The 24,369-nt window shown below is 42.3% G+C and overlaps 2 protein-coding genes across 3 annotated transcripts; both read left to right on the forward strand.

Annotated features, from left to right (window-relative positions):
* Positions 1-663: 663 nt before the first annotated feature.
* NONO (non-POU domain containing octamer binding) lies at positions 664-16,770 on the forward strand. 2 transcript variants are annotated; one of them, XM_080910599.1, is made up of 12 exons: positions 664-733; positions 1,485-1,544; positions 7,029-7,197; positions 8,794-8,987; positions 9,979-10,280; positions 11,443-11,538; positions 11,814-12,010; positions 12,760-12,844; positions 13,186-13,285; positions 13,779-13,818; positions 14,417-14,526; positions 15,724-16,770. In XM_080910599.1, exons 3-12 carry the CDS (start codon positions 7,038-7,040, stop codon positions 15,856-15,858), a joined length of 1,419 nt encoding a protein of 472 aa, XP_080766725.1. In that variant the 5' UTR covers positions 664-733; positions 1,485-1,544; positions 7,029-7,037; the 3' UTR covers positions 15,859-16,770. The 2 variants fall into 2 exon arrangements, with proteins under 2 accessions (XP_080766725.1, XP_080766726.1); XM_080910600.1 differs by having other exon boundaries at positions 677-733; positions 1,488-1,544.
* Positions 16,771-17,312: 542 nt separating this feature from the next.
* ITGB1BP2 (integrin subunit beta 1 binding protein 2) lies at positions 17,313-21,729 on the forward strand. Its single transcript, XM_080910637.1, has 11 exons — positions 17,313-17,447; positions 17,691-17,740; positions 17,829-17,885; positions 17,964-18,109; positions 19,754-19,848; positions 19,948-20,006; positions 20,114-20,184; positions 20,275-20,374; positions 20,623-20,736; positions 20,948-21,010; positions 21,319-21,729. Exons 1-11 carry the CDS (start codon positions 17,384-17,386, stop codon positions 21,550-21,552), a joined length of 1,053 nt encoding a protein of 350 aa, XP_080766763.1. The 5' UTR covers positions 17,313-17,383; the 3' UTR covers positions 21,553-21,729.
* Positions 21,730-24,369: the final 2,640 nt, after the last annotated feature.

The raw sequence follows: 24,369 nt of genomic DNA on the forward strand, positions 1-24,369 counted from the left end.
TGCCCTCCTGCCTTTCTACAACCATGACCAATTCAGTTACAGTTCCCAAACATACCCAGCACTGAGAAAGGAACCTAAAACCGAATAGGGTGTCAGGGTGGACGCTTTGAGGAAGTGTGAAAAAAGAAACATGGCGGGGCACTTTTTTTTTCAGTAGCAAACCGCTAGCTCTGCTTCATAGAATACAATGACATTGTTACTCTTAATTTTGCACAGGCGCAGTGCATAAGCTCTCAGCGCACGCCTACGTGCACATTTTTCTCTCCTTTTCTCTCTGAGACTCTTCCCCTCGCACGCGTCTCTCTTTCCTCCTCCGACAACTAGGTTTTCAGTCCTTCCGTAGGGCCGGGTTAGCCTCTCCTTCCGACCCCCTACCTTCCACGGCTGGCTCCCCCTCCCCCTTCCTTTTCCGTCTTGCGCTCAGCGCATCTAGTGCATGCGCATAAGATACAAAGCCTCGCTCTTTGTCCCTATCTGTCGTTCACACGAACCCCAGGCTTTGGCAGTCGGTAGCCAATAGAAGCTAAGAAATGGCGGACAAATGAGTCCTTCTCTGGAGCTAACCCTTGATTGGCAGTTCACGTAGCCAATCGGGAACCCAACATTGCCCCCCCCTTGGGAGGCAGCGAGCTCCGTCGGCTCGTTTCCGGCGGTCGCGCGCTCTTTTCTCGGGACGGTGGAGGCCGTGCAGCGTCGCCCTTACTCTGAGGAAAGAACTGTGTGTGGGCAGAGGGTGAGTTTTGGGATGGCTCTTTGCTTGTTTGGTGGGGCAGTGGGGCTTCCTGCGACACTCTGTGAAGGAAGGGGTGAGGGCGAGGCCGGCTTTGCACACAGACTATGGGTTCCGAGGGCCCGTGAGGCCTTTCCCCCTCCGCGCAAGGCCTTCGCAGCCCACCGGTAGGGTCCAGCGCGCTCTCTGCCCCACGCCGGCGGCTTTAGCCCTTGCCTTTCTTGCTTCCCTGCCCAGGCTCTTTATGCTACTCACCCCGAATTTTAGCGGCCCTAAGTTGGTGGCTTCTGAACGCCGTGGGCCAGAGGATGTGGGGTCTTTTATACTAAAGCCCTGAAGTCGAGGTTAGAGGAGGAGGCGCTTTGCTTTGTCGGATGCTCCTCCTCCCTAGCCCTTCAAGGCCATTAATTCCTAAAGGGCCATGGGGGCCCCTGGAGCTATGGATTTTTGGTTGTTGTTTTTTTTTTTTTTTTTTTTTTTTTTTTTTTGGCTTTTGAAACAACTTTTAAGTGGTAAGTTTGCTACTTCAGACCCCTTGGCTTTTGGAGCTAAGTTCATGAAAACACCCTTCACCCCACCCTTGCGAGCGCGCGCGCGCCTTTTTTTCTGGATCTCTTGCTCCTTAAGCCTCTCCTAGCCTTTTGTAAGCATCGGTTTTCTAAATTAAACTTATATCTGTGGCTTTACTTTCGAGTATTTTTCACTTTGCGGAAGTCTTACTGTAAGCTGACACCTTTCTTTGTGTTTTTAACAGCAGTCGGGGTTAGAGAGGACTGGGAGGCAGACACTTCGCTGTGTTCAAATCGAAGTCAAGGTAGGTGCAGGGGGTAGGGTCACCAGGTAAAGTGCAGGATGCTTAATTGAATACAGATTTCACAGACAAGAAATTAATTTTTGGTGGACTTTTCATGTTATTTAAGCTAAACAGTTTTTATAAATCTGAGACTAGAAATGGCTGAGTGGTGTGGGTTTGTCTTGGGTTTTTTTGTGTTTATTCCCCTAATTATGGCTGTTCTAATAGGGGTTAGTGGTTAAATTTATGTTTGTCCAACCTCATTGTTATTAAATGAAAAGTCCTAAGAAACTCAGCAGCAGCCTTTACTATACTATGATTGTATTTTATAGCTTTTACAGTAGCCCACCAGGCAGCCATATCAGCCTGGTAAATCGACACTAGATTTCTCTAGTGGCTTTCTACTTAGTAATTTGACTTCTAAAATTGAGAGGATCTTGATTTAGATTTCAGATACCTGTGATTAATGTGGTCCTGAACATGTGTGCAGTTGTATGACACACAGTAGCTTTCATTGTGGTCAATCTTAGGACATGCAAGTAGACAGAAATCCTATTTGCCAATCTCTGCGGTTAGGGTTTGATAAGTTTATTTCTGTATGTTTCGTGTAATTAATATTGTGGCAGTTAACATAGGAATATATTTCTTGTGTACTTGGTTCTTACTGTGTATACAGTGGTAATTTAGGTTCTTTGAGCAGTGCTAACCTGGATAAATGGGAACTTTGGGAGAAGACTACATGGAAGGAAAAGATTATGAAAGCTGTCATTGTGGGTATCTTTATTCAAAAGCATAAATAAAAGGTGGACAGTTTGGTTATTACAAGTATCCATTGCCATGGTGGCAGAGGCAGATGGGTCTCTTAAGAGTTAAGGGCCAGCTTGGACTACAAAGCAAGTTCCAGGACAGCTAAGGCTATGTAGAGAGACTGTCTCAAAAAAGGAGAAAGAAAAAGTTATTCATTAGTTTGTATACATACCTTTTTTTTTAAATTAGAGCTCAGAAATTGACAATTTAGGGAGAATCTGATGGTGGCATTTGCTTAACATTCTTATTTCTTCAGTGGGAATAGGAATGATAGTTTCCTTTGGGAGCAATTGCTTCATTGTTCCTGAATGATAGCTAAATGCTTTGTAGTAGTTTTTCACTTAGGTCTTAAAGTTAACCATCCCTGTAAGATCAATAACTGTTATTTACCCTTGTCTCCATCATAACAGGTTGCAGAAGTTAGGTGTCTTAGCCAGTAAGTTAGCAGAATTTAACTTGAATTGAAGGCTCATTTGATGCATGATGGTTTTGAATTATAGAGGTCCAGAGATCTCGGTTCTATTCCTTGCACTGGTGTGACCTTGGATAGATGGGTAAAGTATTTCTTGTGCTTCTGTTGTCTCATTTAAAAGAAAAACAGCTAGGGACACTAAATAAAATAATGTAGTTGCCTGGATTTTGGTGAGTCAGGATCTCACCCACTATGATGGCCTGACACTCACCTTGTAGACCAGGTTGACTTACATATCTCAGAGATCCACCTAACTTTGCCTCCTTGTGTTGGAGTTAAAGTAGACTGGGATACCCAGGGTGTTTTTGTTTTGTTTTAGGGGGCAGGGCCTCAGTATGTATCCTAAGCTGGCCTGAAACTTGGGTCCATCCTCTGAAGCCCAAACCACTAAGCTCAGCTTCTAAAAAGATTTCTATTAATGTGGAAATGCGTGTGAATTCCTTTGAGTGATAGAAGCTACTGGGGCTGGGTCCATTCCTTTCCAATTAAAGACTGGAGGAAAAATGGTTTTTGGTTCTTAACCTGAAAAAAAGTAAGATTGAGTGGGACAAATGACTGTGAAGATGACAAATCTGCCACTGACTACTTGGGGATAGAGGGGACAGAGGGAGACATTTAATACCTGAACTTAAAATAGGAAAAGATTTGACTCTCCTACCTTCCCCCATCTCTACTGTTCTGGGATGGGCCTTCATTTCTGTCTTTTTGAAGCTGGGAGGTGTTGAGTCTTGATATGTAGCCATGGCATTCCTGAAATTGTCATATTTCAGCCTGTATAACTGAAAGTACAGGTGTGTGCCATCACTTCTTGCTTGTACATCTTTTTCCCCCCTTTGAAACAGGTTCACATTGTAGCTCATGCTGACTTCAAATCAAAAAGGCTACAATTATAGGAATAATTCACCTTACCCAGTTTTCCTGGAGCCATACATTCACCTTTAATCCCAGCACTCAGGAGGTAGAGGCTAACCTGGTCTAGTTCCAGGACAGCTAGGGCTACATAAAGAAACCCTGTCTCAAAAAATCAAAACAAAGATTTGGTTTTTAAAAATACTTTATTGTCATTAAATCTCACTACACCTGTTGAAAACATTTAAGAATATGGCTTTCCAGAAAAACTACACTGTCAAGAGTCATGAAGCTAGATGCTGTTTTCTAATAAACAAAGCTTAAAGCACTGTACTGCTTTAATAGGAAAAAATGAGAGCTGTCTAAATTATGATGGTAGTTTAATAAATTAAATTTATTTAGCCACGTGTACTTTGTGGGCATTAACAATTATGTTGACATTGCAGAAATGAGGAAAATCTAAACATTAAATGGTATGTTAAAACAGTAATATGTCAGGATATAAATAAGCAGAGTTGGAAGTAGTAAAAGGATTATTTAAATGCAGATGTGCCCAAAGAGAATATCTGTGTGTATTGATTCTAATAGTGAAAATTAGAACTTTTTTAGAACTAAGTGTCCAACACAATAGGAGCTTGGGTGACAGTGTTATCCATTCATGTTAGTCTTTATTTTTTGGAGGGGTGACAGGGAGAGACAGGATCTATTAGCCTTGGCTGTCCTCTAGCTTGCTATGTAGACCTGTCTGCCTCCTTAATTGTGGAATTAAAGGTGTGTACCATTATGTTCAAGATTTAGTTACATGAAAATTGATCATTTCGACTCATAAAAAAAGAAAGGTTATGAACTGGTTTCTTTTGGGGGTATTGTTTTACTTTTTGAGGCAGGTTTTCTGTGTAGCCATGGCTAACCTAGAACTACTAGCTCTGTAGACCAGGTTGGCCTGGAGAGAGAAATCCACCTGTCTCTGCTTACCCATTGCTGGGCTAAAAGGCGTGCACCACCACTGCCTGGCATATACCTGTTTTAAATTAGATTTGTTTGTTTTTTATCTTTGTGTGGGTGTTTCAGCAGTATGTATGTCACCATCACATGTGTCCATAGAGGTTAGAAGAACTGGGGTTATATTACAGATGGTTATGAAACACCATGTGGGTGCTGAGAATTTAACTGGGGTCCTCTGCAAGAGCAACTAAAGCATCTCTTTAGCCTTCCCCAAACTGTTAATGTGCAACTTCAGATAGAAACTGATGGGAACTAAAGAGATGCCTCAGTTGTTAAGAGTACCTACTGCTCTTGCAGAGGGCCTGAGGTCAATTACCAGCAACCATGTCAGGAAGCTTCATAACTCCTTTGAAACTCCAAGTCTGAGAATCCAGTAGTTCTTTTTGTTCAAGAGGCTGGACATCTCAGCTGGTCTTCAGTATATACTGGAATCCTGATGACTTTGATGATGCTAGTCAAGGAATGGACTTACTTTGAGATTGAGGGCAAGCAGGCAAAGAAAGTAATCTTCCTTCTTCCGAGTCCTTTAAATCTGCCACCAGAAGATATGGCCCAGATTAAATGTGGATCTTCCCACATCAGATGATTTAATTAACAAAAATCCCTCACAGGTGTCCCCAGCCTTTTGGGTTTTAGTTAATTCCAAATATAATCAGGTTGAAAACCAAGGATAGCCATCACAAAGGGTGTACTAGAATGTTAACAGTAGCTGTTAGTGTGATGATTATGTATGTATGTATGTGGTTATGTGCCCAAGAGATTCAAAGACATCTGATTCCCTGGAGTGGGAGTTGCAGGCATTTGTGAATTGTCCAAAGTGGGTGTTGGTACCAGGGTTGCTTTTTTTCTCTTCCTCCTGGTCTCTATAGCCCAGGTTGCCCCTAAACTCATAATTTCCTGCCTCCGCCTCTTAAAAATGTTGGAACTACATGAATGTGCTATGCAATGGCTGTTTCTAATTTAGAGGCCAGGTGTGGGTTCCAGGCCAGCTGGGGCTATATGGACGCTGTCTCAGATTTAAACAGCTGGGCTTGTATGCCTATAATCCCAGCATTCTGGGAGACTGGTGAGTCTTTGTGTTCTGGACTAGCCTGATTTACACAATAAGCTCCAATATAGCCAAAACTACATAGAGAACCCTGTCTCAAAAAAAATTAAGTATGTGTATGTATCTGAGGTCAGAGGAGAAAGTATGAGAGTCAGTTCTCAGTTTCAAGTATAAGGGTCCAAGGGGGTTGGACTGCTTAAATTGTAACATTGGTGAGAAATGTGACTGAAATGTGAGAATTCACCTGGTGTGGTAGCATAGGCCTTTAATCCCAGCACTTGGGAGGCAGAGGGAGGCTGACTGAGTGCCTATGATATATTGGGTTTTTTATTTGGGTAATCATATTTTACTAGTATGATTAAGAGTTATTTACTGGGGCCTGGGGAGGTGGCTCAGTGGTTAAAAGCGATTGCTCTCACAGACGAATGGGTTCAATTCTGAGCACCCACATGGCAGTTCATACCTGTCTGTAACTCCAAGATTTGACACCTTCACACAGACATACATGCCAGCAAAACACCAATGCACATCAAATAAAAATAATTTAAAAAAGAATTTCTATCCAGGTAGTGGTGGCATAGGCCTTTAGTCCCAGCACTCAGAGGCAGCAGATATTTTCGGTGAGTTCAGGGCCTGCCTGGTCTTGATTGCTTGATTGATTTGGTCTCTCAAGATAGGGCTTCTGTGCTTGTCTTTGTCTCTGAAGTGCTGGGGTTAACAAGATGTGCACCATCACCCATCCTTTACTAGTTGCAGTCTTTAGTGTTTAAGTGTTGGGATTAAAGGCATGTACCAGTACCATGCCTTGCCCTTAGTTTTTTGTTCTCTTTTGGTTTTTTGTTCTCTTGTTTTGAGACAGGATCTCACTGAAACTTAACAAGTAGACCAGGTTGACTTCAAACTCAGGGATCTCCTGCCTCCTGAGTACTAGAATTAAAGGCATGTTGACTGTCCTTATATGTTTTGCTTTTTTGTTTGTTTTTGATTCAGGTTTTTCAAGGCAGGTTTCTGTAGCACTGGCTGTCCTGGTACTTTCTCAGTAGACTAGGCTGGCCTTGAACTCACTGATCTGCCTCACAAGCCCTGGGATTGTATATTTGTTTTGTTTTGTTAATGTGAGGGGATTTTTTTAAAAAAATTTTTTGAGACAGACAGGGTCTTGAATATACTAGGCTGTCCTACATTGTACTCTACTATTTAGAGTAACCAGTTGTAATCAAGAAAAAGGTAGAATGCCAAGATTGTTTTAATGATGTGTAAACCATCAAGAATGTAACTGACTGGATCCTGGTAATGGGTTTTTGACATTCCAAATTTTCTTTAGGCTGCAAAAATGCAGAGCAATAAAACCTTTAACTTGGAGAAGCAGAATCATACTCCAAGGAAGCACCATCAACATCACCACCAGCAGCACCATCAGCAGCAGCAGCAACAGCAGCAGCAGCAGCCACCCCCACCAATACCTGCAAATGGACAACAGGCCAGCAGCCAGAGTGAGTAGATGCTGGGTGATGAGAGGGTGTGAACAGATTCCCTTGGGAATGGTTTTAATGGTTTTGAATAAATTTCTCAGGATTATAAGTGAACGGGCCTTTGGTTGTGTTCTTTTTTTCTTTTTTGAAGGAGGTTGGTCAAGACAGGTTCTCTTTGTATCCCTGGCCGTCATAGAACTCACTCTGTAGTTCAGGTTCCTTTGAATTCTACCAGTTTCTGCCTCCAGTGTTGGTATTGGGTGCCACCACTCAACTTTTTGAGATAGGGTCTCAATGTGTAACCCTGGGTGTTGGCTTTGAGCTTCCGTTGATTTCCTTCTGAGTGTTGGGATTAAGGACATGTGCTGCCATATTTTACTATTCTGGTTTGGTTTGACAAGATACATGTGTATGGATGTTTTGCCTGCATATATTTATATTCCTGGTGCTCATGGAGGTCAGAAGAGGGCATTGGATCTTCTGGGTCTTGAGCCTGTTTTTTGTTCATTTGTTATTTTTTTTTTAAGATTGTTGTTAGCTGCCATGTTGGTGCTGGGAATCAGTGAGTCCTGCTCATCCAACTCTTAGCTCCTCCTATTTGGTTCTTAATTGATATTTTATAAGACTTTTTCAGCACATGCCCAGCCCACTTTTAATCTGTAAAAAGTTTTTATATGTTGTCATTCTTCAGGAAACTGAGTACCTATAAAAAGGTGAGGGTAACTAGAGAGCTGGTTCAGTGGTTAAAAGCATTTCCAGCTCTTCCAGAGGCCTTGAGTAAGTTAGGTTCCTAGCACCTACATGAGGTATATTGCTACCAACTGTAATTCCTGTTCCGGGAAATTCAGCATCCTTTTCTGACTCCTTGGGTACCCATGCACATGTGGCACTTAACACATATACACATAAGTAATTTTTTAAAGGGGAAGTAATAGTGGAGACTGGTGAGGTAGCTCAGCAGTTAAGAGCTGTACTGCTCTTGGATCCAGGTTCTTGACACTCCTGGGGTGGCTCAGGACCATTTGTAACTACAGTTCCAGGGGATCTGCTGCATATAATTCATCCAGACAGACATACATACACATTTTTCTTTAAAGCCAAACACACAACTGGGCTCAGTAGATAACTCACCTCTTAAAAGAACAAACTTGAGGACATGAGTTCTGGAACCCACTGTATAAGAGAAAGCTAACTTCTAAAACATGCCTCCCTGGACTTCACATATATGCCGTGTGTGTGTGTGAGATACATACCTAATGATAAATTTTTAAGCTATCAGAGCTTACTACAAAAATATTTATTACTCATTTCTTTATGTGCAACCTGTCATGGGGTTGGTAACTAGTTAAGAAATTTGAGCAACTTTAAAAGTCTGATTCCTTAGTGCATAGTTGCTGTATCATTTGATTATTTGTCTCTGATTAGCTACTTTAGATTCTGGATTATAGTAAGACTGTTAAGTCTCCTGGTCTCTTCATGGCTGCTTTCACATTCTAAGGTGCAGTTTGCTGATGAGTAGGACACATTGGGAAGTGGTGTTTGTCTCCCATCACAGAAACAGTGTTGAAGATATGACCAATTCTTTACACAGTCTTTTGATTGACTGTCTTCTTTCAGATGAGGGCTTGACTATTGACCTGAAGAATTTTAGGAAGCCAGGAGAGAAGACCTTTACCCAACGTAGCCGGCTCTTTGTGGGCAATCTTCCCCCTGACATCACTGAGGAGGAAATGAGGAAACTTTTTGAGAAATATGGAAAAGCAGGCGAAGTTTTCATTCATAAGGATAAAGGCTTTGGCTTTATTCGCTTGGTGAGTATGAGCTTTGGGGCATATGTTTGGAGGACTGGGGACTGAATATGGAAACATAGAAGTGAAAAGAATGACGTTGTTTATATGGTAATAGGTTTTGTTTTTATTGTCTTTTTTTTTTTTTTTTTTTTTTGAGTCTGGCTATCTTAGAACTTATTTGTAGACCAGGCCCAGGCTAACCTTGAACTTGATCTGCCTATGCCTACTGAATGCTGGGTTTAAAAGTATGCACTACCACCTAGCCTTATTTGCCTGGATTACAAGAACTAAAATAGTTTGAGGGCTTATTTTTGGCTGCAGAGCTCATTTTTTAACCCTAGGCTATCCTTGATCTTACAGACTTCTACCTCTGTTTTTAGAGCTCTGAATGATCAGGCATGCATTTACCATGCTTGGTTTAGGAAAAAATGAAGCTTGCTTTAGTGATTATCAAGGATTATATAATTTATTTCCAAAGTCTTTGTATGCATGTTATGTTGCTCTTAAACCTTGAGGGGACAAGTTTTTTGTGGATATCCATTTTGTTTCTGAAGCAGGCAGTTGGACACCGCTGCCTCTAATGTGCAGGCTGAACATATTAGATAAGTGTACTACCAACTCAGCACTACTCACAGTTCTGCCAGTTTTGAATGTAGATTTTATTTTTAAGATCAGATTTTAGGGGCTGGAGAGATGGCTCAGTGGTGAAGAGCACTGACTGTTCTTCCAGAGGCCCTGACTGAGTTCAATTCCCAGCAACCACATGGTGGCTCACAACCATCTGTCATGGGGTCTGATGCCCTCTTCTAGTGTGTATCTGAAGACAGCCACAGTGTACTCATATATAATAAAAAATAAATACATCTTTTAGAAAGCCTAGAGATCTACCTGCCTAAGTGCTAGAATCAAACGTGTGCCACCACACCCAGGTTTTTTTTCTGAGAGACATTTTATTGATGGTTGACTGGTTGGTCTTTTGTCAAATTCTAATTTTCAATTTTGTTTTCTCCAGGAAACACGAACCCTAGCGGAAATTGCCAAAGTGGAGCTGGACAATATGCCACTCCGAGGAAAGCAGCTGCGAGTGCGCTTTGCTTGTCATAGTGCATCCCTTACAGTCCGCAACCTTCCTCAGTACGTGTCCAACGAACTGCTGGAAGAAGCCTTTTCTGTGTTTGGCCAGGTGGAGAGGGCTGTAGTCATTGTGGATGACCGAGGAAGGCCCTCGGGGAAAGGCATTGTTGAGTTCTCAGGGAAGCCAGCTGCCCGGAAAGCTCTGGACAGATGCAGTGAGGGCTCCTTCTTGCTAACCACGTAAGTAATTTTCAGGCAATGGTTTAGGGTTCCTTATTTTTATTTATTTATTTTTTTTTGGCATGGAGTGTTAACATCTAGTAGCCATGTTCTTATTTTCATTTAAAGACTTAATACTAACTCAGCTTTCCTAATGCAGTTTTCAGTATAGTCCTAAATACTTACATATTCAAGTGCATGCACATGCCATGGTATACATGGGGAGTTGGGAGAACTTTGGGAAGTTGGCTTTCTCCTTCCACCTTTACATGTGTTTTGGGACCAAGCGTAGGTTGTCTAGCTTGCATGTGACTTTATCATCACGGTATGGTATGGGGATAGCTTTTTAGGCTGGAGAAGTACTTAAGTGCTTAAGAGCACTGGCTGCTCTTGCAGAGAACTGAGTTGGATTCCCAGCACCCATACATTGGCTCAAGATCATCTGTAATTTCCGTTCTAGGAGATCTGATGCCAGCCTAAGCAGGCACCAGGCATGGAAGTGGTACATTGATATATACATCTGGGAAAAACACTCAGACATGTGGAATAGCTTTTCACTGGGCATAGTAGCCCATGCCTCCTGTGTTCCCAGCACGTGGAAGGTATAGATATAAGAATCTGGTGTTAAAGTCATCCTCATCTATATAACAAGTTGCAAGTTAGCCTGGGATAAGTGAAACTGTCTCCAGAAAAAAAAATTCCCCTTCTAGAAACTTAGAATTCTGAAAAATGATCTGTGGATGTACTTTCTCTTAGTGTTTTTCCTTCCTTCATTTTCTGGAGTTATCAAATGTTAGATAACTTGACCTGTTCCCTTTAACATTTTTGAGACTATTACAGAGATCTGAAACCTGGCTCCATATGAGCTGTTATCCCCAAATTGTTCATAATATTGGTAAGAGGGACTCAGTTACTTGGGGTATAAAATGTTTTAGAAATATGTTTAGATGTGGTGGTTCATATTCATAATCCCAGTATTTGGGAGGCTGAAGTAGTAGTGTCATTAACTTGAGACCAGCCTAGTTTACAATATGAATCCTTGCCAAGTTCTCCTTCCTGTCAAAAGTACCATAGTTGTTCAGTCTTATCCCTAATTAGTTCCTCAAGCCAATGTCAGGTGTAGGAAGCATGCTTGTTAGGTAGGGTATGGCCTCATTAACACTAACTTTCTTCTTTCACCCAGATTTCCTCGGCCTGTGACTGTGGAGCCTATGGACCAGTTAGATGATGAAGAGGGACTTCCAGAGAAGCTGGTTATAAAAAACCAACAATTTCACAAGTGTGTAGTCCAGTTGTTGACTTTTATACATTTCTGGGGTAGAGGTGGGATGTGTGTTTATATGTGTGGTACTGGTAGTTGAACCCAGACCCCTTAACATATTTGTCTACATTTCATCCCTTGGTTATTTTTCTGTTCTTAAAATTTAAAGGGGTGATTTTAAAAAGGCATGTCTTTGCAGTATACATGTACTCACTTGGCCTTTAGAAAAGAATGTGTGATTCTGTGGAATTTTGGATAAAAGTAATACCATATATGATATGTATTGTCTATAGGGAGAGAGAACAGCCACCCAGATTTGCACAGCCTGGGTCCTTTGAATATGAGTATGCCATGCGCTGGAAGGCACTCATTGAGATGGAGAAGCAACAGCAGGATCAAGTGGACCGGAACATCAAGGAGGCTCGCGAGAAGCTGGAGATGGAGATGGAGGCAGCACGCCATGAGCACCAGGTTATGCTAATGAGGCAGGGTGAGTAGACAGCCTGTAAGCAGGAAAAGTGAATACATAACAAATGCCAGTTTTGTTCAGTGGTTTCTTTGTTCCTTAGTAGAAAAAGACAAAATCTCTGCCTTTATTTATGAAATACTTTATCCTAGTAGGGAGATGAATTTGGAGATGGGTATAGAATACTGGATAGAGTCTATGAAGAAAGAAATAATAAAAGTTTGAGTTTCCTTGCATGGTCATTCTGGTCTTAGTTAAGGGTTCTGTTGCTGTGATAATACACCAACTTGACCAAAAACAATTTGAGGAGGAAGGGGTTTACTTTGTCTTAAAATTATAGATAACTCCATCATTGAGAGGCTAAGGCAGGAACTAGTGCTGTTTACTAAGTTGTTGACCATGGCTTGGCCACTTTTTTTAGGGGGGGGTTGTGATGTAGTTACTTTTGGGTTTGTTTGTGGCTTGGTTTCTGTTTGGCCCTGGCTATCCTAGAACTAGTCTATAGATCCGGTTGGCCTTGAACTCAGATCTGCCTGCCTCTGCTAGGACTAAAGGTGTGTACCACCGCACCTGTTCATCCACTCACAATGAGCTGGGCCCTTCCATGTCAAGAAAATGCACCACAGGCTTGTACACTGACCAGTCAACTGAGCTTTCCTCTTCCAAAATGACTCTACATCTTGTGTCTTGGTTGACATCTTTGCTTTCTGGATATTTATGGAAAATTGTTGCATATATGTAAAGAGGATCAGAAAGTTTCAATCTGTTGCTAGATTTGATGAGACGTCAGGAAGAGCTTCGAAGAATGGAGGAGCTGCATAACCAAGAGGTTCAGAAACGAAAGCAGTTAGAGCTCAGGTAACTTTATTTTTAATATTTATTTGTTTGGGGCCTGGTTTCATGCCACAATGTGTTGAGGCCTTCCAAATAGTCCTAGGAATTAAATTTGCCATCAGCATTGACAGCAAGCATCTTTATGCACTTAGAGCTGCATTGGTTCTAGGAGTTGCCTAAGGGGCTTCCCGAAAGAGAAAACTTAATGCTGGTCTCTTGATTTCTTTGATTGTTGCCCTTACTTTTGTCAGGCTGTGCTGGCTTTAATAGGCCTGTCTCTCATTCCCTTAATCTTCTTCCTATTCAACTGGTCTACTCATTTTTTGGAGTGTCTTTTATCTTAAAACACATTGATAATTCTGTAGGCAGGAAGAGGAACGCAGGCGCCGTGAGGAAGAAATGCGGCGACAAGAAGAAATGATGCGAAGGCAGCAGGAAGGATTCAAGGGAACCTTCCCTGATGCGGTATATCTCCCATGTGCCTATGATGTGGTAGGCCAGTCATATAAGACTATGAGATATCCATAAGGATACTAGGTTATGAGTAATTTTTCTATATTATAGAATCCCTTTTAGGTATAATGTTGATAGGAGGTGAGGTAAGGTTTGAGGGAGAGCTCTTGCCATATATAGCAAATTTAGGATGAAAATCTGGGCCCACCTTGTTACTTATATCCATTGATAATAAGAGAGAAAATTGAATCCTATTGCAGACTTTGGCTAATCCACTGCTACTCTTGTAATTAGATGGTTTGCAGCTCTAAGAAGTGAACTATTTCTTCCCCCTGTTGCCTCTTTTGTTTCTAATAGAAAATTATAATTTGTTACCTGAAATCACTGTACAAATAGCAAGAGGGCATTAGTATGTCATCACTATTTACTTCCCTTTGTGTTGTCATCAGTGCACTGTAGCAGTAACTGTTGTCTTGGACTGTGTTAAGTATATATTGTTTTTCAGAGAGAACAAGAGATACGGATGGGCCAAATGGCTATGGGAGGTAAGAACTTAAGAATTTAAAAGTTCTGGTGCCTTTTATCCTCAGGGGATAAAGGGTAGTTATAAAATAAAGAACAGCAGGTATCCAGGAACCAAAGAACTGCCTGTCTGGTTTTGTTTTTGTTTTTTAGGCTGGCTGGCCAGTTACTGTGTTCTGCCTATCTCTGTCTCTCAAAGCAGGGGTAGCAAACATGTACAGCCCTGCCCGGCTCTTTTTTGTTCCTTTGAGACAGGTTCTTACTGTGTAGCCCTGGCTATCCTGAAACTCGCTATGTAGATCAGGCCGGTATTGAACTTAGAGAGCTCTACCTACTTCTGCTTCCTAAGTGCTGGGTTAAAAGTGTGAGTCATGATGCTTGGCTTTTAATGTGAAAACTGTGTTTTTAAACTTAGATTTTTATATTTGCAGAGTCTTCTTTCTCTTAATCTGTATTATGGAGCTTCTGCTTAGTCCACATTTAAGTGACATCACATTTACAGGGACATTAGGGCTTATCTCCTGGGAGTAGGAGATTGATTACATACTGAATTGTTTTCTTTGGTAGGGAAAGAGACTGTTAATCTTTTCCTCTTATAGTGATCATACTACTCTGCTTTAGGTGCTATGGGCATAAACAATAGAGGTGCCATGCCCCCTGCTCCTGTGCCACCTGGTACTCCAGCTCCTCCAGGACCTGCTACTATGATGCCAGATGGAACTCTTGGATTGGTAATAAATTACAGGGCTTCATAGTAATTGTAAATAGTGGGAGAAGGACCTTCTCAACCCCCTGGGATCGTGTGTGTGTGTGTGTGTGTGTGTGTGTGTGTGTGTGTGTACATGTAAGTATAGGCTAGAGGTCAGCTGCTTCTGTCATTGCTCAGGGGCCATTCGTAATGTAGGACTTGCCAGTTAGGCATAGTGGCATGCATTTGCAATCCCAGCACTGGGGAAACCAGAGCATTCCTAGGGCTCACAGAGTAGTCAGCTTAGCCTCAAGCTTACAGAACAAACATTTTACTCAATGAGTTCTCTTCTCAGCCTCTCCTACCTCTGAGTCTATTTTGACTTTGGTACAGATACTAATCTTCAGGACTAATGGCATTCATAAAATGTAACCTAAGCTCTTAAGGGGTGGTGCGGGTTATTGAACCCAGGATGTGATATATGCTAGGCAAGGCAAGTGTTGTCCCACTATCCCATATCCCTGGTCCTTCACTTTTTAATCTTGAGAAAATCTAATATCATATGCTATTTTAACCTTGGAGTTAAACTATAGCCTATGACTAACCTGAAGACTGTTATAGTTGTTGCTATCCTCAATAAGTTGCTTTTTTGTTGTTTGTGTTTTGTTTGTTTGTTTGTTTGTTTTTGAGGTAGAGTCTTTGTAGTCTAGACCAGCTGGCTTCAAACTCTGAATTGCTCCTGCCTCTTACCTCCCAAATGCATATACCATCATATCTAGCCAGCAGTTTGCTCTTTAAATGGGAAAGTCAAAGAAGGTTAGATATTAAGATGTATAATAGATGCGAATCCAGGGGTCTTGTGGTTCGTGACATCCTAAAGTTGTTCTGGTTCTAATGTTAAAAAGGAATGAGCCAAAACTGGATAGACTTAAGATTGCTAAAGAATGATATCCTGTTTTTCCTGGCTCGGGCAAAAGGACTTGGATAGAACCTATCCAAAATAGGAATTTCAGTTGTATGTAAAACTTGAATAGAAAGCTAAAGATGAATGACTGAACAGAGCCATAACTAGTAAAGCCTACTTTTCCTCTCAGTTCTCCACTACAGCTCTAAACAGACTTGGTTGCCTGCCACTAACAGTCAGGAGTCTTGAATAGTTAAGTAGAAATGGCCTTTGATGAGCTAGAACCTGCAGAGACAGATTCTGTTGTATGTAACATTGTTCTCTTTCTCTTTTAAGACCCCACCAACAACTGAACGTTTTGGACAAGCTGGTGCAATGGAAGGAATTGGAGCAATTGGTGGAACTCCTCCTGCATTCAGCCGTCCAGCTCCAGGAGCTGAATTTGCTCCAAATAAACGCCGCCGATATTAGATAAAGTTGCATTGTCTAGTTTCCTGCAGCCCTTAATAAAAGGGCCCTTTTTGGACTAGCCAGAATTCTACCCTGGAAACGTGTTAGGGGTTCTTCCCAATAGATAGGTCTTCCCTGCTTGTACTACTCTAGGGAGTTTGCTTGAAGGCAGAGGGCAAGGGAGGCATGGTATTTAACAAATCAAAGTCTGTGGTATAGTGTGTTATCAAGTCTGTCTGCTGCATTCCTGAAGTATACTGATTGTTGAGGGCCTGGACAACCATAGGAAAATGGACTCAGAGCTCCATTCATTAATCTTGATCATTCCTTTTCTCTCTCTCTCTCCCTCTCTCTCTCTCTCTCTCTCTCTCTCTCTCTCTCTCTCTCTCTCTCTCTCATGCTTTAATTACTTTTTTATCTTTATTCCCCTCAGCCCCAGAGACACTGCCATATATACCACAAAACCTAAACATCCTCCAACGACCTAGCCCAGTTCCTCCATTCACTCCCAGGAGAGAATTCAGACATATGTCCACAGAGGTTACAGCATAATACGGTTCTGTTATAGCTCATATATGACCCCTTCATGTCCTATGGAAGACATTTTCTCTTAGAGGTTTTCATTTTAGTATATCTTAAAAAAATATCTTGTGTTAACTTGCGTCCATCTTTTTCTTGGGTAAGGACTACACTTTTGTGTCTCTGCTGTTGCTGTTCACAGCTTTTCTTGACAGGCCTAGTACAATCTTGGGAACAGGGTTGCTGTGTGCTGAAGGTCTGACAGTAGCTCTTAGTCTTGCCTATCTTAGGTAGTTATGCTGTGCATTTTTATTGGTGTACTATGATTTGTTCCTGATACCTTCAATTTGAAAAATTTTCTGAGAAATGGAGCAGTAATGCAGCATCACCTTATTAAAATACATTTGAAGCCTTTTCATTTTCTGTGTTGTTTTTTTTTAAAGGAAGGGAAGACAATTCTGTTTTGGGAGGTATATACAGTAGACTACATTGGGGGTGATCTTTGTGACCTTCAGATTGAAATACTAAAACATCAGGGAAATCTGGGCAAGAGAAGGTGCCATTCAAGGTGGAATGGCTAGGATCAGTGCTGTTGGCACTACCTGGAAGGTAATGGCAATGGCAGGTAAGCTATTCTAGATGGCAGAAAATGGAGGGGTTGTACCCATACTCACATAGGGAGGGGGGACTTAATTAGTATTTTGTTTCTGAGCAGCTGCTGGTATGTCAGAGGCTTGGAATTGGCAACATCTAAAACTGCTGTAGTTAACTGACCTCACCCAAGTTCCAAGAGCTCTTCTTCCTGATCCTTTTTTCCTGAGCCTGAGCTCTGAAACACTTTCCTATTGGCTGGGAAGACCAACTCAAGTTCCCTTGCCCATGTTTGGAGGTGGACGCCTCCTGGACTAAAGATAGAAACAGCTGGCCCTTCTAAGCAGCTAAAAGCCTCCAGACTAAGAGGTGTTCCCCACTCTGCAGCCAGACTCCTTGAAATACCCTTTGAGTAAGCTCATCACTGAGTGCCTCCATGGCTCTGCTCTGCTATAACAAAGGCTGTGGGCAACACTTTGACCCCAATACCAATCTCCCTGGTGAGTAAATTATTTACCTCAGGGGCTCTGGGTAGGTGTTAGGGGTTAGCTGTGTATGTGGCTGGCCATTGGGGATAGGGAGAACAAAAATTGGACATAATTGGATTGGATCTGGACAATTTTGATTGCTGGTTTACTTTCCTCATCCCATGAAATGCCATTAGAATGAACCTGGAGAAAACGTGAAGGATGGTATTTGGCATGGTTACTTTTCAGCCTTGATCTTTCTTCTGGTATCTACAGATTCCTGTTGCTATCACCCTGGGGTCCCAATTTTTCATGATGCACTTAAGGTGAGGAATAAGGCATGGGGGCTTAGCACGCGAATTTTCCCCAAAAAAACACCCAGAAAATAAGCTGATCTGGGTCTCTTGTTATCAGGGTTGGTCCTGCTGCCGAAAACGAACTGTAGATTTCTCTGAGTTCTTAAACATCAAGGTAAACCCTTTACTTCCTTGGATTCAGCTCCCTCCAGAAGAATTCTACTTCTAACCCTTATCTCCTTATCTGTACTAGGGCTGTACTGTGGGACCACACTGTGCTGAGAAGCTTCCAGAGGTCCCTCCTCAGCCTGAGGGCCCTGCCACAAGTTCACTTCAGGAGCAAAAACCTCTGAATACAATTCCAAAGTCAGCAGAGACCTTGCTCCGAGAAAGACCTAAGTAAAGAGACCTGGGGGCTTTTGTCTACATACATCCAAGCTTCCTAGGAAACGATGAGTCACTGGGGTTTGGAAACTAGGGGCTAGGGATGTGAGGAGGGTCATGTGTTGATTTGGATAATGCATCTTTTGTCATGGGGGAAATTTGTATCAAAAGTTCTTTGCTATAAGACTGTATGGAAGATGGGATAGCTTTATTCTAGGGACTAGAGAGCCCCTCAGAAACGTGCTTAGTATATAGCAGTGTTTTGGTTTTGTCCGCTCAGTCTTGAACTCGATCCTCTTGCCTTAACTTCCTGAATGCTGAGATCACAGGTGGGCACCACCACACTTGAGAATGAAGTGATATTTTTGTTGTGTATTTTCAGTTTTTAATGATCATTATGTAGTATAGAAAATAGTGGGCTTCATTACATTTTCATGTGTATCGCTGCACCTTGATCACACCACCACCAATATGCCTGTATTGCTCTCTTAGTTTGTGGAAGAACCTTAAATCTTCCAGTTCTGTTTTGTTGGCTCATTCTTGTAATCCTAGTGCTCAAGAATTCTGAATCAGCGAGATTGTTGTGGATATTGGGCTGGCCTGTGCTACAGAAAATAAAATACTGGTTTGTACCTGTCTACATTCCAACACTTAGGAGGCAGAGGCAGCAGGATCACCACTTGTCTGAGGCTACTCCATTCTATATAGTGAGTTTCAGGTCAGTTATGGTTACCAAGTGATAGCCTGTCTCAAAGCAACAAAACAGCCAGTAGTATATATAGCTCAACAGAAAAAAAGGTGATTCCTACATCCTGTCGAGGTGAGTTTGATCTGTGAAACATTAAGACTGAAAGAGAGAACTCACTCTACAAAGTTGTCCTTTGACCTCTACACATGTGCTGTAGTATGCATGTCCCTATGCTAAAAATAAAATATCAAAAGCTCAACATTCTATTTGAATTTCTTTTTGAGACAGTAGCCCCAACTGGCCAGGAACTCACTGAGATCTCACCTGTTGTTTTTATTTTTGACTTTCTTTTTGCATTTTTATTTCTATGTATGTGTATGTGGTTACAGGTGGTTGTGAGCTACCTGATATAGGTGCTCCAGGTCTTCCGACCCTGGCTGAGCTATTTCTCCACCCCTTAAAAAAACACTTTGCAGGGCATGGTAGAGTACACCTTTAACCTCAGCACTCAGGAGGAAGAGACAAGTAGATCTTTGAGTTTCAGGCCACCCTGGTCTCCAGAGTGAGTTCCAGAACAGCCAGGGTTAAACAGAAACCCTGTCTCAAAACAAAAACATAAAAAGCTACATCTTACATCACAGAAAGGAAGTAATATTAGCAAGGCAGGGGGCTCCAGAGAACAATACAAGCAAAGTCATTAGGTTCACAAGGGAAGAGAAAGTGATGCAGTTCTGCAGAGAAATTCAGAAGATTGGAAGCAACCAGCCAGAAAGGAAGCGGTGGGCACTTTCCCAGAGTTCTAGAATGTGAATGTCCACAGAGATGAAAATTACCAATGGAGTTGCTACCTGACTTCTCTGACCCTGCTCACTTTAACCAAACTGACTTGACTTTACTCTCATGGGTAAGAGTGCTAGAGCTGGTGATTCTGAGGAACGATTCAGAACTAAATGCCTGCTTATAACCTCTAGATCTGAGATGCCTCCCAAACTGCTGCCACTTCTTATATCTCAAGCCCTGGGAGTGGTGTTGGAACAGAAAGAACTAGACCAGGAACCTGGAGCAGGTAGGTAGGTCTTTCATAGGACAGGTCTCAAACAGTGCAATTTTATGTAAATGCCAGTAGGGTGAGGGAAATAGGTTCCTGACTGTTTCCTTTGTTCAGGACTTGACCATAGTCTGATCTGGACTGGTTCCAGCTGCCAAAACCCAGGATGTGATGCTGTGAGTGAGAGTTTTGGGGGGCTCAAGCATGTGGCTAAGATATTTTAAGGGATGCCTGGGTATAGGCAGGAATTTGAATAACCTGATTTTCCTTTGGCCTTGTTTAGGTTTACCAAGGTCCTGAGAGTGATGCTACTCCATGTACCTATCACCCAGGTGCACCTCGGTTTCATGAGGGGTAAGAGAAGGGACTGGACAGGCTTCTCCAAATATGGATGAGAGTTAGGACTTGGGAGTAGGATTCAAATAAATTACATTCCTCCCTCAGAATGAAGTCTTGGAGCTGTTGTGGTATCCAGACTCTGGATTTTGGGGCGTTCCTGGCACAGCCAGGATGTAGAGTTGGTAGACATGATTGGGCAAAGCAGGTAAGCCCCACTTTTCCTAAACACTTGGTTAGGACCCAGTTATAGCTCTCTTCCCAGTATCTCATGGCTGACTTCCCTAACTTCTTAGATACAAATCAAGTAAGATTCTGCTTTTTATCCCTCCATAGCCCAGAGTCTAGGCCATATAAAATAGTTGATTTTTCTGGGTTTTTAGGTATCTTTGTACCCCGGTGAGACACCTCTTGTGTTGAGTTGACTTTTACCATCCTTATTTCATTTCTCCTTAGCTGCCAGCATCTTGCCGCCATGATTGGCACCAGACAGATTCCTTGGTAGTGCTGACAGTCTATGGCCAGATTCCACTTCCTGCATTCAACTGGGTGAAGGCCAGTCAAACTGAGGTGAGGAACAGTCTGCAGCAGGATGGGAGCCTAGTGAACTCTGGTGGCAGTGCAGTCTTACAGGGAGAAATGCTGACTGCTGTCACTCTTGAGGTTCCACAGTCCCCAGAGAGGAATGGAAAGTTATTACTTCAGGGTTGTCTGGCTTGTCTGTGGATCTTGCCTCTGACCTTCCGGAATTGCTACTATCCTTATAATTCTTTTCTCTCAGCTTCATGTCCACATTGTCTTTGATGGTAACCGTGTGTTCCAAGCACAGATGAAGCTCTGGGGGGTAAGTGAAGAGAAGTGGGCAGAGGCAAGGGAGATGGACTAAAAGGAGGGCAAGGCTGAGTTGAGAGAGGGGATGCTGAAAGATAGGATTTCTCTTTAACTGCTTTGGGTTTCCCTCCCTCCCTTCCTTCCTTCCTCCCTTCCTTCCTTCCTTCCTTCCTTCCTTCCTTCCTTCCTTTCTTCCTTCCATCTGCCCTTCCCCATTACCTTCCTCTGTCTTCCTCTTCCTTTTTCTGTTCTTATTCATGCCCACTCTGATCCCAAGCCTATGATTTCTTTATTCTTTCTGTCTTTTCCTCTCCTCCTCAGGTCATTAACGTGGAGCAGAGCTCTGTCTCTTTGATGCCATCACGGGTTGAAATCTCCCTGGTCAAGGCTGACCCAGGATCCTGGGCCCAGCTGGAGCACCCTGATTCACTAGCTGAGAAGGCTAGGGCAGGGGTTTTACTAGAGATGGATGAGGAAGAATCTGAGGATTCAGATGATGACCTGAGCTGGACAGAGGAGGAAGATGAAGAGGAGGAAGAAGCTATGGGGGAATAGTAGTAACAGCAGATAGTTGAGTTTCCAGGTAGGCCCTCAGTGACTGCCTTAGAACCTCAGAGACCAGGATATGGTTGATCATATGGTGTCACTGAGCAGCAGGAGGCTGAAGGAGGAGAGAACAAAATGTTCAAACTGTGCTGCTGCCCCTAATAAACCTTATATTCTGAAGTCTCACCTAAGTCTCATATCTCTCCTCATCATAGAAGAGTGGATTCAGCCCTGCCCCATCCTCTCTTGGCTGTGTGTCTGACAGCAAGCACATGCATGTTCTCACATCCACCAGGCACTCACTGAGCATTTCCCCTGTGTCCAGTTCCATGTTACATGCATGGTTTATAGATAGCTGAGAAACAGGGGCTTGTTCACTCTCCCCAGAGAAAGACCTGAGCTGGGCATGGTACATGCTTGTAACCTATCACTTAGGAGGTGAAGATGGTCAGGAGTTCTAGGTTATCCTCACCTACATAGTGAATTAGAAGCCAGCCTGGGCTACACGAAACCTTGCCTTACAACCCTCCCTTTGAATAAAAGGAACAGAAAGAGAAAACGAAATGACATTCTAGATTGGGTCTAGTGGCTTACATACGCGTAATCCCAGCATTGAGGTGGAAAGATCGCCGTGAATATGACTACATAGTGAATTCCAGGCCATCCTGGATTGATCTCAAACAAAGACATTCAAGCTAGCTGTCTTGGCTTGTTCCTATCATTTTAGCAGTCAGGAAGCTGAAGCAGGAGGATTTTAAGTACAAGATCAGCCTATGTCACATAGACAGGCCGGACCAGCCTGGGTGACAAAATGAGATTCTTGGTGACCATAGTGCTTCTACTATTGTGTACCCCACTACATATCAGAGTGTATGTGTAAAGAAGAAGGTTAAAAAGTTAGTGGGGTGTGGCTAGACTAAAAGAAGAAAGTCCTAAAAGTATGATCTTGGGTTGCCTCAAACTTAGTATCTTCTTGCCTTAGCCTCCTCACTGCTGAAATTACAGATGCTAGTCCCCATGCTCAGACCCAGATAGTAAGGGGTACTTTTGTTTGTTTGTTGTTTTGTGTTGCTGGGGATACTTAAATGTCTGATGTACAGGCATTCTATCCCTAAGCTATAAAACCCTAACTAAAAGAGAACTTTAAAAAAAAAAAAAAAAAACAGTATGGGGGCTCAGTATATGCTGTGTTTGCAAAGGAGCTGAGTTTGATTCCTAGTGCCCACATCAGGTGTCTCACAGCCATCTTAACACCAGTTCCCAGAACGTCTAACTCCTGTGGTCTCTGTGGACATGTGCATTCACATGCACATACCTACACACAGACACATGTTTTTTTTTTTTTAAATCTTAAAACACACACACACACACACACACAATTGAGCACTGGAAAAAGTTACCAAAAAAGCCCTCAAAAATAAGTAAATGGTTAGCTTACTGTATCTGCAGATTCTGCTTACATGGATTCAATGATTGCGAGTTGAAAATAGAAAGAAAAATTTGTTCTGAATGGTTATAGATTTTCTTGTGTTTCTTAAATAATAGGGTAGAAATCATTTACAAAGCATTTACTTAATACTGTAATCTAGAGCTGAATAGTTATAGAAGAATATATGTTGGTCACATGCAAATTCTATGCCTTTTTATATAAAGGATTGAGCATCTTCCAAGCTTGGTACAGGCAGGAGGTTCCTGGATGGACCTCCTTCCCTCCTACTGGTATTAAAGGACAAACAATGACTGTAGAGACTTTCATTTTTGTTTTATTGGTTTTTTTTTTTTTTTTTTTTTTTTTGTGTTTGAGACTCTTACACTGTTGCCCAGGATGACCTGGAACTTATTATATATAGCTCAGGTTGGCCTCAAACTTGGAATAATCTTTGTACCTAGGCTTTTGAATATTGGGGTGAGCCACCATACCCAGATGAAAATATAGATTTGTGATTTAAGTATTCCTCCAAAGAATGATCAATAATTTGAGAAAATCAAATTCCAAGAAACAGGACTAGAAAGATGGCTCAAGGTAGGAAAGGCAGTTTCTACATCAGACAGGTGGCATTCCCAGGAACCTATGATAGAGAACCAAATCCTGAAAGTTGTCCTTGGATCTACCCACATGTGCTATTGTACGAGTGCCTTTGTGTGTGCATGCATGTAGATACACACATACAGACACAGTATAACACACATACAAATAGTAATAGTAAATTTACAAGAAATACCCAGCAAGGAAACCTTAGGGAATCTTAAGTTTTTTCTTTCTCCCAGATCCATCTTTTTCCCACCCTACTTTCTCTCCTCTCTCTCTCCTCCCTTTCTTCCTTTCTCCAGGATCTCATGTAATCCTGACTAGCCTGGAACTCACTATGTAGAGCAGGTGAGCCTTGAACTTGTGGAGATGCTCCTGCCAGCACACCTGCATCAAGCTCTTTAGCTGGTATCTTTTCATTTCTGTTGAAGGAAGCTAGGATATGATTGGGAATTTGGGGTATGATGAAGTGTGGGCAGTAACACGCATGAGGATTTGGAGGCTCAGGGAAATTTAGAGGAGAGCAGGGTGATATCTCTAAGGGTGTGAGTACCACCCACAAAAAGTTTGATCCGAGGTAGAGGGTCTTCCTGGGTTTGTAGGATACACGTCAATTTTCATTGCTCCCATTCTGTCGATTCTAGGGTAAATAAAGTTTCTCCTTTGAACTAAATCCTTGAGAGCACTCTTTCTTCCTCCTCCCTTTTTCCTTCCTTCCTTCCCCATCTCCTCTTCTGTGGGACAGGGGGTTTCACTATGTAACCCCACCTAGACCAAAAGTGAAATGGAAAATGTAG

Source organism: Micromys minutus (genome assembly GCF_963924665.1).
Source record: "Micromys minutus genome assembly, chromosome: X".
NCBI lineage: Eukaryota > Metazoa > Chordata > Mammalia > Rodentia > Muridae > Micromys > Micromys minutus.

What these genes read in the sequence shown, in the direction of transcription:
- NONO (XM_080910599.1), top strand. Translation starts at nt 7,038, where the DNA reads ATGCAGAGCAATAAAACCTTTAACTTGGAGAAGCAGAATCATACTCCA. An exon ending in GGTTATGCTAATGAGGCAGG is followed by an intron (nt 12,011 to 12,759) that starts GTGAGTAGACAG and finishes ATCTGTTGCTAG; the next exon opens with ATTTGATGAGACGTCAGGAA. An exon ending in CGAAAGCAGTTAGAGCTCAG is followed by an intron (nt 12,845 to 13,185) that starts GTAACTTTATTT and finishes ATAATTCTGTAG; the next exon opens with GCAGGAAGAGGAACGCAGGC.
- ITGB1BP2 (XM_080910637.1), top strand. Translation starts at nt 17,384, where the DNA reads ATGGCTCTGCTCTGCTATAACAAAGGCTGTGGGCAACACTTTGACCCC. An exon ending in CCCCAATACCAATCTCCCTG is followed by an intron (nt 17,448 to 17,690) that starts GTGAGTAAATTA and finishes TGGTATCTACAG; the next exon opens with ATTCCTGTTGCTATCACCCT. An exon ending in GACATGATTGGGCAAAGCAG is followed by an intron (nt 20,375 to 20,622) that starts GTAAGCCCCACT and finishes ATTTCTCCTTAG; the next exon opens with CTGCCAGCATCTTGCCGCCA.